This window comes from Mus pahari, chromosome 15, assembly GCF_900095145.1.
Source record: "Mus pahari chromosome 15, PAHARI_EIJ_v1.1, whole genome shotgun sequence".
Taxonomy (NCBI): domain Eukaryota; kingdom Metazoa; phylum Chordata; class Mammalia; order Rodentia; family Muridae; genus Mus; species Mus pahari.
In genome coordinates, this window is record NC_034604.1 from 57,663,536 (window position 1) to 57,681,411 (window position 17,876).

The following is a 17,876-nucleotide window of genomic DNA, read 5'->3' on the forward strand; positions in this document are numbered from 1 at the left end:
TGATATTTTCCATTTAAGTTTTTTAAGGAAACCTGGATAACAAATATGAAGGGACCATGGTGCACCCGTACCTTGACTCCTCATTTAACACTCTTTGAACTGGTTTTCCATTTGTAAAATTTCTTTATTGCCAGTGGGAATGTTGGGGGCAAATGCAAGAAGACATGACATAGAGGAAAAGCAAGCCCAGCCTTTACTCAGCCAGACCCCAGACCGGCCGAGTTCTTTTCCTTCTGGACTGAGCTTTGCCAGCGTGGGATGGATTTCCCCAGGAAGCTGATGTGCCTTTTCCCTACAGACTGGTTTTACAGAACTTGATTTAGGTTTATTTAGAATTAGTTAACATACATCCCCCTGCTTTCAATATCATCGTCCCCTTGTCATATACTTTGATAAAAATAAGGTACAAGGTATCTAAAATGTTTGACTAGTTTTGGGGCTTTTAAAGAAATTGACCTAAAATATAGATGTATAATATAAATTTACCAGTAATTATTAGGCAGTCCACTCCAATGCTCCACACTGTTCAGATGGTGAACATTACCTTGCTGTATTTGAAATGGTGAAGGTTGACCCAGGAGGGAGCCTGGCTAGCTGCCCACCCGCTTACCATTCTTTCTAGCTTGTGTTAGGCCAACCCAGGGGCTCTAGGTCATGCAGCCCACACGTTCTGTGTATATTTGGTTCAGGATATAGGGTCATTGTCAAAGCTCACTTTTTAATTTGTTTTATTATTAAATATCAAAAAAAAAGCCTCTGTGTACTCCTCTGATCTAAGTCCCTACCATCAGTTTGGAAAAAGCCTGGAGAAAGCTATATATTATCAAACTTTTAAGCCGTGGTTCTCAATCTTCCGAATGCTGCGACCCTTAAATACAGTTCCTCATGTGTGGTGACCCCAACCATAAAGTTATTTATTGCTACTTCATACCTATAATTTTGCTATACATAAAAATTTTATTACACATATAAATATCAGATATGCAGGATATCTGATGTGTGACCACTGTGAAAGGATTCAATCCCTACAGGGATTGTAACCCAGTTGAGAGCCACTGCTCTTAAGTAGCACAGCACTCACCAAGCATTAAAGCAAAATGTCTGCCACCAGTTTACCTTCTTTGAGGTTTGAGGTTAACAATAACCATGTAACTCATCTTGATTTTCAACTAAAAATTAAGGTAACCATTCTTAGGTTAATTATAAAAAGACATAAACGTTTTGAGAATGTTATATAATCCAGTTTATACATACAGATCATAGATTTGTTTAAAATATATTCTAATGGATATTCACATTTTCATTTAAGTTAAAATTATTTAGCTAGAAAAATTATAATGAATGTAATAAAATACTTTCTTTGCATAATTAATATGTTGCTCCTTGGCTACCTTTTAGTCAAAAGTCTTACTTTGTGTGTGTGTATATACATATACATATATACGTGTATGTATGTGTATATGTGTGTATGTATGTATATATGCATACATATATGTATGTGTATGTGCGTGTGTGTGTGTGTGTGTGTGTGTGTGTGTGTGTAGACACATACACAAAATGAGCTTAGTGATAAGGCTGCTGCTTTTGTATATCAGATATAGGATGCATTGTCTACACTGTTGTATCAAGACCTTGCGTTCTCACAGTCTAGAAAAGTTCACCTCATTGTGTACATTGCTTTATGAAGACTGTTTACCGTCTCCTCTGTCTGTTAAGAAAGTTCACACCAGCTCGTTTTTGTTAGGAAGTGAGAGTCAGCAGCGGTGCATGTACTTAGTGGGTTTTCTGAAAGTACTGGTGTGGAATAGCCCAGCAGTGCTGAGGAATCTTTCAGACTGAAAACGGTAGCCATGTTACAGTAATTTGTCATCCTCGGTTCTTCTTATAACTTCACGGACAGGAATGAGTTCTGCTTCCTTTCACGAAGGAGCCTCGGTTATAGTTTTTTAACATGGCCTTATGAATAAATTATCTTTAACTTAACCTAGGACAAAACTTTAAACCGTCCAGCACAATATTTACCCCTGCCTTTTTGAGCTTTGTGATATGTATTCAGTAGTAGTTCTTGATAATTTGTTAACAAGGCGTTTTGAGCCTTTTGGACAGATGCACATACTGTTTTCAATCTTCATGGTTAATAATTCGATTTTGTATCTGATGCTAGAACACCCTGACTCTTAATCACTGCTCATTGTCACAGGTCTATTATCTTCTAACTGTTTGAGTGCCCCCATTGACCTTGAACTGACATTATAAGCTGTGTCTAATCTTTTCAGTCTATATTTCTAATGCTTCTTTTCTTTTTCCTTTTTGCCTGCTCCCTGTTTAGCATCACAATGGGGCTGCCTCTGAGCCCTGCAGCTGACTCTGCCCGCTCTGCAAGGCACGCCCTGTCTCTCATCGCCACAGCCAGACCACCCGCCTTCATCACCACCATAGCTAAGGAGGTGGGCAGCCTTCCTCACCTGCTCCATCGCCCCTTGCAGAGGGGTTCCTCCATGCCATAATTCTGGGGTCAGACCGCAAAGAATCCTTATAGTTCAAGCAAAGCAAGTTAATGGTTTGCTGCTGAAGTGAATGTATCATGTATGCACACACACTGAGTTCCGCAACTGTGGAACTTCACTTTCATGCTCCTTTCTGTTCTCAGCATGAACACACTTAGTAATATTTGACAATACCTTGCAATATGAAGTACAATAGGTCTATGAGAATTAGAAGGTATGAAAGGTATTCACATTTCTCAAGTGTAAGCAAATACTTGTAATCAAAACTAAACTTATTTTGCAGTGGCTCTCAAACTGTATACAAAAACCACATAAGCCATAAACCTGGTGATTGTTTTTCCTATTGTGTGTCACAGCTAAAGACTGGAGAGCCCGTTGATTCCGCACTTCTGCTGTTCTAATTAATTGCCCACAGCCAGCTGACAAACTAGTAAAGAACAATGAGCCAATTCTGTGCTCTCCCTACGAATCTCAGTGAGAGGAAGGCAGGAATGCATTAGTAATGCCTGGAGAGGCTTGTTCTCTTTGGCATTAGTACTGCACGGCTCTGTGTTCACAGGGGATGGGCTCTGTCTGAACCCCGTGGCTACGGTGAACGTTTAAAACAGTGAATACCGTGAGTCTGCCCGGATAGTCTGCTCAGATAACCTGGAGCCCACCGGGACCATGGCTGCCCAAGAGCCAGCCTTCCAGGCGTGCTGGGAAAACAGCAAGGATGGAGGCGAGATGATCAACAGGAAGCAGTGGAGTTATGAGTTCATATCTAACATAAAGTTGTGGACTGCAGGTGTGGGGAGTAAACTTCCACTGTGCTTCAATCACACATGCACACTTAATGTTGTACAAATGTATGTGTGTAGTGTTTGAATGAGTAGTTTTATTTAACATAGACATTTTTAATCAGTTTCCCTATGTATGGAGTGTGTACAGGTGGTCATATTGATTGCCTCAAGGAAGCTTTCCATTAGTCTGAAAGCTCTTTATGTTAACTATATTTTAGGACATTGTTATTTATACAAGAATATTACACAATAATACTCACATCTAAAATATCATAGTAATACTGTGTTAAGGTCTCATGTAACACTCAGGAACTAGCTTGTCTATAATGCTAATGTGTGGCAAATAAGACGGAGGCAGGAGAAACAGTTCAAATCATCTTTAGGTGTGTACAGTTGAAGGCCAGCTACATGAGATTATTTCTCAAAATGATGATGATGGTGATGATGATGGTGATGATGCATAAGGAAGCTGTAGAGTTTTTATTATCCGTGATGCTTCTTCCTGACCTCCCCTGAGTGATGGGTTTTGGCAGTTCTGATTGGTCGTATGTTTCATTTCACTATCATAAGGGAAAAGTAAACCTGCATGAGCAGCAGCGGCCTCCACAGCGTGACAACTCTTTTGTAGGTACACAGACACACGGCCCTTGCAGCAAACACCCAGTCACAGCAGAGTATACACACCACCACCCTGGCGAGGGCTAAAGGAGAAATCCTGAGAGTCATCGAAATTCTCATTGAAAAGATGCCTACGGATGTAGTGGATCTTCTTGTGGAGGTGAGAATGTCTTGCTTTCAGTGTTCCTGTCCATGCAATAAATACTTGAGGTTAATCATAGGAAGGGAGGAGTGGAGGGAGGGAGGGACAGGGAATGTGTCACATGACTAAGATCAATTAACTCCCATGCCTCAGTTCTGTTTCCTGAACACTAAAGTTGATTGCTGTAGCCATCGACCATTCACATGGAGGTGATACATATGAGAATACTTTCAAGGCTTTGTTGTCAGCATTCACGTAGCCATAGCTGCTTGTCCTGCACGCGCATGAGCCATCAGACATGACTCTACTGTTGTTGCAGACAAGACCACGGATATCCTGTAGTATCCGTAGGCTTAAAATAGTTTTTATTCTATTTAAAGTAAATACGTAATCACACTATGTGGATTTACACAGACAAAATGAGGTCTAGTGGAATCACTTACATTTTAGAAAATGAAGCATTTGAAGTTAACTTTCACTCTGTATCTTTTGTCGAAGGTGATGGACATCATCATGTACTGCCTGGAGGGGTCTTTAGTGAAAAAGAAGGGTCTTCAGGAGTGTTTTCCAGCTATCTGCAGGTAAAGAAGCCTTCAGCAGCATGCAAAATAATTGATTTTCAGTAACAAATCATTTAAACTTTTAGTAAAGCTAAATGAGATAACCAGGTATTAATTATTACATGCTTACTTTCGAGAATAATCCTGACAGTTTATTTTTTTTAAAGATTTACTTATTATTATATGTAAGTACATTGTAGCTATCTTAGACACACCAGAAGAGGGTGTCAGATCTAATTACGGATTGCTGTGAGCTACCACATTGTGGCTGGAATTTGAACTTAGGACCTCTGGAAGAGCAGTCTGTGCTCTTACCTACTAAGCCATCTATCTCACCACCACCCCTGACAGTTTTATGACAAGAACACAGATAATAGAACTAGTTATTGAATCAGTTAACATGGATGTTTTGGTCATGGCTCAAAAGTGAATTGTATATGTGTGTTCCCATAGTCTACTCTAGTTACTTGTCTTACAAAACACTTAGAAGACTTGTGACTTGGGGAAAAAATATACTTCGCAGCAACAGAAATCAGTAGGTCTCCTTTTCATTCACTAGTAAATTATATTTTAAGAACAATGTGTTTCTGTAATGTCCTATTAATATAAGGATTTTCCCTGTGAGGTTAACAGGAAAAGAAGTTAGATGTGATTCTTGTGTTTGTAAGACAGGCTCCGTGACAGCCACCTTTCCTTTGCTTATGTGTGTAGGTACAGTGTGGTACTAACTATAGTCAGCAATAAGATCCGCTTACGTGTGTAGGTACAGTGTGGTACTAACTATAGTCGGCAATAAGATCCACTTACGTGTGTAGGTACAGTGTGGTACTAGCTATAGTCAGCAATAAGATCCGCCTACGTGTGTAGGTACAGTGTGGTACTAACTATAGTCAGCAATAAGATCCGCTTATGTGTGTAGGTACAGTGTGGTACTAGCTATAGTCAGCAATAAGATCCGCTTACGTGTGTAGGTACAGTGTGGTAGTAACTATAGTCAACAATAAGATCTGCTTATGTGGGCAGGTACAGTGTGGTACTAGCTATAGTCAGCCACAAGGTCACTAAGAAGAGCGGTGTGGCAATGTGCCCTTCATCCTGCCATTTCCTAACATTTCTGCAACTGCTTTGTTGACTGGCTGGTGTTGTTTATCTCCCATATAGTTTCCTATGCAGTAGACCTTGCACACTATTCCATCATTTAACAGTTTGACATTGCTGCCTAGATATTAACATGTGAGCACAGGTAAAGTCTTGCCATGTAACACACATGGACAGATGGTGTAGCACATGTGGACAAGTGCATTTTCTTCTTGATACACACCGGGCAAATTAGAACACAGTCCTTTTTTAACACCGGATTTTCTGTGCCATTAACTGCTCACGACTCCGTACAGTTGCCATTTCCTAGATGATTGCTTTCTATAGAAACACCAAGTAGAGAGGACAAGGAGGAGGTTGTGGTGGGGCTTCTTTTACTGAGTGCTAGTGGTGTTGGTAAGGCACGAGCCACGGCTGTGTCAGTTAGCGTCCTGGAGCATGTGCATAGCCTGTTCACTGAAGGTCTGTTCTCCAGCTTTACCCAGAGCCGCCTCCACAGGCAGCCTCAGGTCCCTGTGCTCCGCACACAGCCATGACTTGTTGACTGAGTTCCCCCGGAAAGGGAGAGTTGTGCTGGATGCCTAGCAGATGTGTCTTTACTGAACACTACGTATATATTTTCTTTCCCCTTCTGACTTGGCAAAAAGCAATTGTACTTTGTTTATTGATTTAGTAGTATTTATTGAACATCAGCTGTGTATCAAGTGCTCGCTATTCTCTGGGGGAAGGAATGGTAGATTAGGGATCTCTGTGCTCCAGGATCACAATGGCTAATGGGGAGGCGATTATGTCAGTTCACTGGGCTATGGAGAATGCTTGGTAGACTACCTACCAGAGACTGCTCAATATAATGCTCAAGTCAGCTTGTGGAATCAGAAATTCATAAGTACAATATAGAGGATAATAGTTTTCTATTAAAAATGCCTTCACAAAAATGGCTGCCAGAAGAGAGAGGGCTTTGTCCTCTGAGAGAACTACAGTGACGGCAGTAAGAGCAGAGGTGAGTCTCAGGAACATGTCACAGAGAGCTGAGCAGGTGGGCTTTGTGAAATGAGGGCTGTGTCATCATGGAAAGTGGGCTGAACCAGGCTGCTGTGTTTAGAGCCACAGAAGTGGACCGTTTGGCCTTGCTGTGTCGTGGGTGGCTTCACATAGATGTACAGAGCCAAGCCGGGGCTTTGGGTCCCCATGGAACACTTTCACCTTTATTTATAAGCAATGGAGAGTTAAAACTTTAAGCAAAGTATTAAATGTATAATCATAGATAAGACACAAATTTTATTGTAAATTCAGTACTTACATACTTTAGCAAAATCAGAAACTAGACAGAAGAGTTAAAAGTTTATGTTTTCAGAAATGATTTAGCTTTTCTTAAACTATGTTATTATGTAGACAGACTGATTGATTTTCCTTTTCAAGTAAAAAGCTGAATCAGCTCATTTCACCTTAAATGGGCACTTAAACTCCAGTAAGCAATTGCACACTGTCTGCTGCAGAGCACTCCATGAGCGCATTTCCAAGTGACTCCTCCAAATCGTGGCTTGTTCCTAGCCTGGTCAGTGATAGCAGGGATGGACGTAGAAGAGTTTCTACTGTTGCCTCCAGGAAAACTCTTAAATGAGTAACTATTTTGCATTAGTATTTCGTACTCATACCCTCACCAGTAGGAAAACCTCTCGTTAATTTCTTCCTACTCCTCATACCTAAAATCTCCCCAGGAGGTTGGCCTGCAGTATGAAAAGTCTCCATGTTAAACCAAAATAGGGCTTGGGATATTATCAAGTAAGTTGGTGCATATATAACTCTAGACCTATATCTATAGTCTACTGTACAACAAGGAAAACAGTTAATTTGAGGGCTGTTTAAAATAATATAAAGAATGCAAGTTTAAGCTGTGTATAGTGGCCCCCACCTGTAATCCAAGCACTGACAGGTAGAGTCTTTAGAATGAGGACTCCAGTCCATCCTTGGCTGCTAAATGGGTTCTGAGTCAGACTGGGCTACATGAGACAGTCTCTCTCTCTCTCTCTCTCTCTCTCTCTCTCTCTCTCGCTCTCAAAAAATCAAAACAACAAAATAAAAACCGTAATTTATTTTATTTGAATTAGCAGATTTTTCAGAAAAACTAAAATAATTTGTAGTTTATATGAGATTATACTTGTAGCTGGGCGTGGTGACATTTCTATTTATCCCGGCCTTTGGGAGGCAAAGGCAGGTGAATCTCTGAGTTCAGAGACAGCCTGGTCTACCGAGTAAGTTCCAGGACAGCCAGGGCTGCACAGAGAAACCCTGTCTAGTTGGGAGGAGATTATACTTGTAAAAAATAGGTCTTTAAAAGTATATAAATTTTAACTACCTGAGCATTCACTTCTCCTATTTATTAGAATAACATTAGTCACCACTTATTGCCATACCTACTAACCTTGTTAGTCATCATGACTACATTGATGATGATGATGACAACGATGACAACAATGATGATGTAACAAGGTTAACATGTATTTGCCATGGAAAGAGTTCTCCAAGTGTCTCTCTGCTAAGTACTTTCCGCATATTAACTCATTTCTATTTCCTACAACTGTAGTATAAGTATTCCCATTTTGCAGATGAAAACACTAGTGAATGGATAAATAACTTGCCATGGTTACACTCTTAGTAAGTATAGAACCACACAATGGGGTTCCCATTTCTCTACCATTACATGTCTCAGCCCTGAGCCATGCTTAGACGGTTTCTTGTCAATTGGTTTCTTGTGCAAAGCCTCACAGCATATGCAGTCCTTTCTTTACCTCCCTAGCCACAGTTGCTATGGTACAGTAGGCTCCTCTCTCCAGAAGGAGCATCATTAGCCATTCAGCAAGAAGTATTTATTAACTACTTAAGTGTGTAAGACCCTGACTGGGAAATAGTGACTCCCAAGCAGGATTCTCCAGCGTCACCATCACAGCTTATATCTTCTATTTGGCCTTTTGAGCTGATACCCTCTGCTAGAATTAAGCACTTCTAGAATATGGATACTCATGTGTATATCCAAAAACCTACACTTAAGCCCCAATGAACGGCTCCTTCACTATGGCCATTTACCATGTTTATAAATTTGACAAATGTGTGTACAACTTGGATGGCTAGAATTCTTAGGATCAGGTATGAAAATGGTCTGTGAGGACCCAGGCAAAGTGTTGTCCTTCATCGCAGCTGTGTCATCTCTGTGGCTGGTGGCCTGCATGAATCTTTGGGGTTGAAGACTCTACAGTGCATGGGTCTCAGAAGAGCTCCATTCAGCTTAGAGGCATGGGCAGACTTGTCACTTGTCCCTTCTTGTGGTGAGAGTGACCCATCCTTGCTCCACTTCAAAAATCCTGTCACTGTTTTCTGCAGATTCAGTACCTGTTGGGAATGATCACTGAGAATGCATGAGTGTCACAGTCCTGGTCACTGCAGAGGAATAATGGGAGGCAGTATCTGTTGGTGACACTTTAAGGAGGGTTTCCTTACATTATTAATAAAGCTTGCACATGCTTATCCTGCAGAGTATAAGCATATGGATCCAGATCAAAAATTGCATACAAGTTAGAACAAAAGTGCAGGGCCATTTACTTTCCTTCCTGTTGGCAAGTTAACATAAGAAATTTAATGGCACCAAGTGAAGGTGACATTTGGTGAATGTTTTAGTAACTTGGCATTGCCTGTCTAAACTTTAAGTGTGCATAATATTTAATCCTATCTTAATCTGTCCAACAAAAAGATTCACCCAGGTTTATAAAGATCCATGGCATGACATAGCTCTAGTCTTTCAGAGAAAGGATTGAATAGTGGAAGGCACACTCTGAATGCAATGAGGTAGATCACCTGGGAGTGTGCACCCTGATAGAGGAGGCTAGCCCTTACAGCACAGAGTTAGACACTGCCCTGCACAACAGTATGTATGATGCTGTTGTGTAAAAGGTGCAAAACACTAAAGGAAGAATCTATAAATAACTACCAGAGATTACTCTTAAGTTGGTGGGTATGAGAAGAAAGATCTACTTCATTTTTTAAATTTTAATTTGTATTTATAGAGTATGATAATTCATGTTTATCATATATAATGATCAACTTACAGTAGCTAACATTTTTATCTCCTTAAACATTTTTTAAACTTTTGATTAATGCACAGTGATTTTAAATATATGTGCAATAAAATATAACATTTAAATTCTGTTCTTATGAAATCAGGAAGCGTTTCTATCTTTCTGTCATTGCTTCATGTTTGGAGCCTTTGAGCCATCCTCTTCTTATTACTCATAAAGTATGTAATGGTTTACTGTGAACTGCAGTCACCCACTGTACCACTATGTCGTACAACACTAGAACTATTTCTAGGTTCTGCAGTTGAGTAGCTGTTCTGTAAGTCCCCCCAGTCACTGGTGGTATAGGAGTAGGAAAGTGAGCTGAGCAGTCACTGTGTGCTTGCTCATCGCCCTGCTCTGAGCTGTGTGTGCAATGGAATGAGCTCTTTTTAGGTTCCTGCCCCTTGACTTCCCTGTTGCCATGGACTGTAACCTGGTGCTGTGGGCTACAGTGAACCCTTCTCTTCCAACATGCCTTTTGTAGGGTTACTTATTCACAGCAGCACAAATGAAACTAGGACCCTGGAAATAGCAACAAAAGGTTCTTGCCAGGTTAGTGACTACCACCTCAGTGTCTCGTCACCATCTCAGTGACTTGAACACTGAGATACCAAAGGTCTAGAGAAACCCGAGACTTTTCATTGGGTGAAGATGAGAACAATATTAAAACTATAGTGGACTCCTGCCTCAACCTTTTAATGCCATCAGAGGTCAGAACAAAGGATGCCTACCTCCCCATCCTTAGAACTGACAGCGCGCACATGCAGAGCTCTGCCCAGAAGTAAGTAGTCTAGAGGTATGGGGGACCCCAGAGGCCCCAACACTGCTTGGCTTCCTGCAGCAGCACCAAAGTGGGTTCCTATGCACAGACTGACAGATATACATATATAAGATTTACTATTATTATTATTATTAGAATCAGGAAAGAAATTTTAATACAAAACCCTTAATCCAAAACCAAGGCACAAGACTGCCACTGCCCGGAAATCTTTAAAGTGTTTTTCAGAAATGTTAGTCAAGTAGTAAGTTACAAAGAATGAAAAATGCTAGAACTGTAATAGATGGTCCTTTCAGGCAGACCAAAGATTTTATACCAAGAATAGATTTAATCTTTTTTATCCCATAAATAATGGTGTTGGTAGATGATGTAGAAGGAGGAGGTTGAAAACTAAAGCATGAAGAGTAGGTAATGCAACAAAAACCTTTAGGATTCTGTCATGGAGAATGTGTTGTTTTGTTTTGAAAAATGTTATTTTGAAGGTGATAATATTATTTTACAGTAGGATTGTGGTAGCATAATCTATTAAATATTTGCAGTAATGACACGGCAAATTTTATTTCTCTAGTTATTAACTACAAAGAATAAATGTTAGAAGATGTGTGAGATATTAAGTTTTATATTACTATAATAGGATGTAAATTACATATGAGTATATATGTGCACAGATACAGATATGAGCACACCCGGTACTCGGACTGATATAATTACTAATAACAAAAAAGCAACTGTTTTAAAATTCTTCAAAAGCATGTTAATTTTCATACTTAAAACATTAGATTTTGAGTGCAGATTCCCATTTATTATTGAAATAAAATAATATGCTACTTTCTGTGGACAATATAGCAAAACATTTGCAAGTAGTGTCTGCCCTCCATGTTACTGAAAATGAAGCCCTGGCCTCCCATAAATCTCAAGTTGACTATGGAGAAGGTTTATGGGTAAGGCAAAACATCTCAGAATCTATAACTTTTCAATAAATAGCAGACAAAAAATTTAAAGCATAACAGTTTGTTTTCTAGATTTTTAATTTATGTGTGACTGTCATATGACTCCCAAGGCAAAAATGGCTGTCAGGATGCCACTGCTGCTAACGTTCAAGTTTGTGCCCCTCAGCTTCTCTTCCTAGAAATACAGAATTGTCCTGTATCTTACCTTGAGAATGCATTGGAGTATTCTTCCTGGTCTGTCTCTCTTGAAAAAGAGAAAGATACCTTAGGGTTTCTGTTGCTGTGATAAAACACTGACCAAAGGCAACCTGGGGAGGAAAGGGTTTACTTCAGCTTACAGCTTGCAGCTCCGCAGAGGGGGACTCCACGGCATACTTGGCCTGCTTTCTTATACAACCTACACCACCTGCATAGGGGTGTTACCTCCTGCAGTGGGCCAGGACCCCCTGTATCAGTCATTAATCCAGAAAATACCCCAAAGGGCAATCCAAGGAGGCAGTTTCTGGGATTCTCTTTTCCAAGTTGACTCTAGTGTGTATGTATAAAGCTGACAAAAATTAACTAGCACTAGAAAGTTTATTGCATTTTACTCTACAACTCAGAACCACCCTCAATGGCCTAGGCCCTTCCATATCAAGAAAGAACTCCTCAGGCTTGCCTACAGGCCAGTCTTGTGGAGGCATTCCCTCGGCTGAGAGTCTTTTTTGTAAAATAACTCTAGTTGGTATAAAACCAAACAACACAAAAAACTTATGGAACAAAGGAAGGCACAACAAATAATGTGACTGGGAAGGATGTCTTCAAATACAGTATTTAGTGGATAGCTCATGGGGACCATGTGAAAGTATATTTAAACATCCACAAACATAAAAGTCGTTCCTCATTTACCTGATTTCTACTAGTACTGTTCTCACCCATAGATCCCAGATGTATCGACTTGGAAAATCCAAGTACCTAATCTACTCCCACACCTAATGTAGAAAGTGGCAATAATAAGCCAGCCTCTCACGACCTCTTCCTGCCTGTCACCTCAGTCATGTGGCCAAATCAGCTGAACTTAATGGTCAGCTAAATCTAGTAGATGTGAAAGACCTTGGACAATTTCATGGTATTTTTTTTCCTGATTTGTAGCTTTCTAATGTCATTAGAATTTAGGAGACATACTATTTATGTACCCTATATAATTGTTCTGTGAGAATGTATATTTCAATAGTTGAATAATATGAGAACATAACTGAATATGGAGCCTTTCAAAATCCTCATTTCTGCTCAGATAGAAGTGTTTGCATAAGTTGTCAGGAAACTGGATTTTCATATTTATCTTTTTTGCCTTTTACCTCAAACTTTCAAGTGTATTTATTACTATAAACATGTTTCCTGTCAAAAATAATTTTTTAAAAATGCGGTCTTATTCTGTGGGTAGTCCTTGTTGGCCTGGAACTTACAGTGTAGTCCACACTGGCTCAAAGTCGCCTCAGCACCCTTGCCTCTGCCATCCATATGCTGGGTTTGTAGATGTGACCCAGCCACTAGAGCTGGCTGAAAACTCATTAGCAGGCCTAAATGATATTCTACATCAATTCCACTTCAGGTGATTTTTCAAAAGTACTCAGTACTGAAGAGAAACATTTTTTAATCCATATGTTGGTTACAGATGTATTTATTTAGAAATAATCAAGATATAAAGGGATTAAAGCTTTTATCTTCATGCACATACATGTGTACATATATTGTATGTATGTATGTATGTATGTATATATGCATGTGTACATGTATGCACATTGTCTTTAATCTTTGAGAATATTGGTTTTATCTTAAATATGCAGTCAGTCTCACCTGGCTTTTGTTTTTGTTGTTTCGAAATGTTCAATTCAGGTTCTACATGGTCAGCTATTATGAGCGGAGTCACAGGATCGCAGTTGGAGCACGCCATGGCTCAGTAGCCCTGTATGATATCCGGACTGGAAAATGTCAGGTAAATAAATCATCGTGACTTCCTCTGCATGAAGCTCTTGAAGGGAGTGAGAGACTAGCCCTTCACTAGGTGATGGGCCTGGCTGCTGGAACATTATGGATAATGTGTAAGAGATCGATAGTTTAATGAAGGACTCAAAGAATATAGAGCCCTGCCGTCTCTGTTCCCTGGGAGTGGAGGCTGCCATGGTTCACAGTGGAGCAGAGATTTTACAGTATGTCTCCTCTTTGTTCAGTGTTGTCTGGCTTTCCTACTTCTGGCATGTTTCCTGAAGAAAGGTGGATGCTACCTGTGAGGAGGTGGTGACAGAGTAAAAATGATGAGAATGACGAGACAGTTAGCAATGATGAGACAGTAATCTAGTCAGAGCTCATATGACAAATCACAGTAGCATTTAACACAACTCTGTAGACCTGGTGCTCTGGTCATAATAATCATGTGTCACTTTTTGGACTTTATACTACATTTTATGATTTTGTGACATTTTATTGTTCATGAATTTTTTTGGCTTTGATCTTATTTCTCTGTTTTTCAAAGTATACCCAGTGGATAGATGAGGCAGGTATATCCCTATCTGAGATAGAAGAGGAATTGAAGTTCAGTGGTTTAAGTCGCTGTTTTCCAGCATCACCCCATCAGCTAGCAGCAAAGCCAGGGCTAAGTCCTACCAAGGGACCCCAAAGTGCCAAGTCATGCCTTGTGTTTCAGTGTAACATTTAGGATTGCTGAGTTCTTACAGTGTAGAGAGGAGATACGGGGAATCCATAAGCGGGTTTAAGACTTTAGATTATTTCTCCAATGTAATAAACTGTTAATCTAATGCCCCCTCCAAAGCTTCCTTGATAATCTGTCATGAAATAGTTGTAAGGCCTCATAATAAGTGCTGGGGGTAAAAGATTCAGGTTTCAGACATTTTTAAAGGATGCTGTTTGAGTAGTAAGTGCCTCTCTCTGAGGATGCTTCTGAGGGTACACTGTGCACAGAGTATGCACCACTGGTATACTTGTTTACTCTCTAATCGGCGTGTTTCCTTCTCCAGCTCACTCTGGTCCATATCACGGACCTTACTGAAATCAGTGAGAACATTCCGAAGCCTGTTTTGTGCTCTTTATATAATCCTTTTGAAAGGGATAACTTCAAACAGCATTTCCGAAATGCCCCGTTTTTAAGCTTTCTTTGTTTTGTGTGGGGGCAGAGGGCACAGCATGTGTGTGGAGATCAGAGGAAGCCGTGAGGGACTCAGTTCTCTGCTCCTACCATGTGGACTCTAGCATCAGACTTAGGATGGCAGGCTTAGCAATGAGGGTCGCCCCCTCCCCCAACCCCAAGCCATATGCCAGGGCCCAGAATATCTTCAAAGAACTTTCTTATTTGTTTGTTTGTTTGCTTGCATATTTATTTATTTGAGATCAGGTCTCACAATGTCTCACTAGTCTACAACTCATTATTTAGTCCAGGCTGACTTGGAACGCACCTAGATCCAGTTGCCTCTGCCTCCTGAGTAATAGGAATGAAGGCATGTGTTACCATATCAGATTTCTATTTAATTTATTTTGAATATACCTAAATATATAACTTTACATATCAGTAAGATGCCTTATCATGTTTTGATGCGTGTATACATTGTATAATATTTAAATTGGGTCAAATATTTCTGTGTCTTCAAAAATTAGTCATTTCTTTATGATGAGAATATTCAAAATCTAGTGACACTTTTAAGTATGTTACATTGTATTGTAGTTAACACAAGTGTACAGAGAACAGTAGAGCATCTCACTTCTTTATAACTTAGTTAGCACTGACCAACCTTTCCTATCCTGCCCCCTCCCACACCCCACATGCAGTCTGAAAGCAGTTTCTTAAATTGGAGCATGTTACTAAATAACAAATTTGAAAGAAACAGACATTTACAGGGTTAAAAGAAGAGGAGGAAAGGAGAGGGAGAGAGATCTTGTAAGCGTCTTCAAAACTGAGAATTTGTGTCTTATGACAACTCTGAGCATTCCCTGTAAGATAGATCAGGTCTGTAGCCGGGCCCTGCCTAAGAGCAAGCTCATGACTTAATGATCTGTTTAAGACTGCCTCGGAGAATATCTATAGCGCCTGCCTCCTTTCTAATGGCTTCCCTTCCTGTGGACCTTTTCCTATTGATGGCATAGTGTGCCACCAGTCACCCAGCCACATGTAGTTAACTTTTTCTTTGCAGTAGACCCGGGGACCTGGAGCCTTTAAGTCACACCCTTGCATGTTCTCTGAGGCCTTGCGGGTTCTTGTTCTGGTCGGCGCACAGATGGCCCCACTCCTGACTTTCCTCTCACTTAGTAGCACCATCTTTCTCCCATGGTCTATCCTGGTCTAACCACACTGAGCCAGTGACAGTTAGCACTCACTCTCTGTAGAACTGTTGTATTAGAACTGATTGCAGTCCTTCATGTCCTGCACTCCTCTGCCACGCAGTTGCTCCCCGCCCGTCTGTATGTGCCTTTCTCACTCACAGTCATCCTGGCTAGTGTTTGCAGTGTGCCAGATTTAATATCTCTAATCCAGTTGTTGAACCATTTGTTTGCCAGAGAAGGCAGTGTAGTGAGAATGTATTCTAAGACCACACTGCCTGGACTTAGTGTTAGAAAGACTAGAATATATTCATGTATTATAATAAACGTGAGCCATGACTATTATCTAACTGTACATTGGTTTAAATAGGACAAAGCCAGTCACCTGCCCCTTGCTGCCATAACCATCTAGGTTTGGTGTAACTTTCTCCTCGGGGTTTTTCTGATGATCTTTTCCCTCATGTTATTTCAGTTAACCCTTTAAGTATAATAAACGTAGTGCCAACCAAATAATTAGCAAAATCCAATATACCCAGCTTACTGACCTATCCCTGCCTGCTCATCTCTGTTTAATACATTTTGTAGTTTGTCTTTCTTTTTCGGTAATATTCTACAATCTTATTGATAATTTTTGTTTGGCAAGTTTTAAAAACTAATATACTATTAACTAAAAACTAATATACTATTAGAATATTTCTGAGTAAAGTTATTTAAAAATCCATAGTAGACCCTTTTCAAACAGTTTTAGGTTTGTGGAAAAATTGAGTGGAAGATGCCGATGTCATACATCCAGTGCCCTCGCATGTCAAGGAACTCCTCCTTAGCCATCTCCTCCACTGGCGTGGCGCACTGACATTGCAGGTGGGGGGGTTGGGGATGGGCAGAGCCTTCCTCAGAGCTTTCATGGCTGCAACTGCTGAAGCACATTGGTAGTAGATGCAGAGGCAGCGCATGTGCACTCATGGCTGTGAGCGCGCTGGTGAAAGTGCATGCGCACTCGCGGCTATGAGCACATTGGTGAAAGCTGGATGCACCATGCATCTCATAGACAGCCCTGATGACTGCGGCTCCAATTCCATCTTCATAATAGAGGAAGACGTGGGAGGCTAAGCGGGAGTGACTGATTGGTGAGGAGAGAGTGGACCTGGAGAACAGCCAGCAGTCAGGGGCAGCATTCCTCTGACTCACCCCGATGTAGTGCTGATATTCTCTGTCTCCCCTGTGACACAGGATAGGTCTCCCTTGGGCAGGAAGCTATAAACTTTGAACATACGTTTTCTCTGAAGGCCCCGATGTTTGGGTAGATAAGGGAACATCAAGGAAGCCCGTTCTCTGAAATTGCTATGTCTCCCTTTCTTTTTAATCTGCATTCAAAGAAGCATGTGTATGGGGAAGGGGCATCTTTTCTAAACCCCAACAACTATAACTGATAGAGCCATCCTTGACTTTATCACACGGCCAACGGAAGGTTTGCATTGGGCTGCTCGCCTGCCGCTGTGTATGAATGGATTTGAACAAATGCACCACTGAATATTTTTACCACTATTCTGACTTACACAGGAGCTTCATTGCCCTAAAAATCATCATCTATGTAACATTTCAGGCATATTTTCTTATTTCTAGTAGCCATTCCTGGATTATATTGCTGCGTATAAGATTTGTGTGTTTGGTTACCGGACTATCTGAAGCTATCTCCCCACACATATATGCACACTTGTTTCCCACGCATGTATGTGAGCACTAGCTTCTCCATACCGTCCTGAGTGTTTCTGTAAGAGGCCTGGCAGAAACGAGGGTTTTCTACAGAGACACTGTGTCTCTCAAACTAACAATGAGACTAAAGGGGAGCTCCTCTTCTGCAAAGAGACTCCCCTGCAGGAGGGCCCCCTTCCTCGCTCAGATTTTATTTCATATATATTAGTACATGGTAGCTGTCTTCAGACACACCAGAAGAGGGCATCAGATCCCATTACAGATGGTTGTGAGCCACCATGTGGTTGCTGGGAATTGAACTCAGGACCTCT

General features: G+C 40.7%; 1 protein-coding gene across 2 annotated transcripts in view; it reads left to right on the forward strand.

Annotated features, from left to right (window-relative positions):
- Positions 1-17,876, forward strand: part of Wdr7 (WD repeat domain 7) — a 277,721-nt gene that overhangs the window by 212,685 nt on the left and 47,160 nt on the right. For both annotated transcript variants that reach the window (XM_021215119.2, XM_021215120.2), the window contains 4 exons: positions 2,330-2,447; positions 3,918-4,067; positions 4,548-4,630; positions 13,420-13,519. In XM_021215119.2, the coding sequence (XP_021070778.1) occupies positions 2,330-2,447; positions 3,918-4,067; positions 4,548-4,630; positions 13,420-13,519 (451 nt within the window). The remainder of the gene's footprint in view (positions 1-2,329; positions 2,448-3,917; positions 4,068-4,547; positions 4,631-13,419; positions 13,520-17,876) is intronic.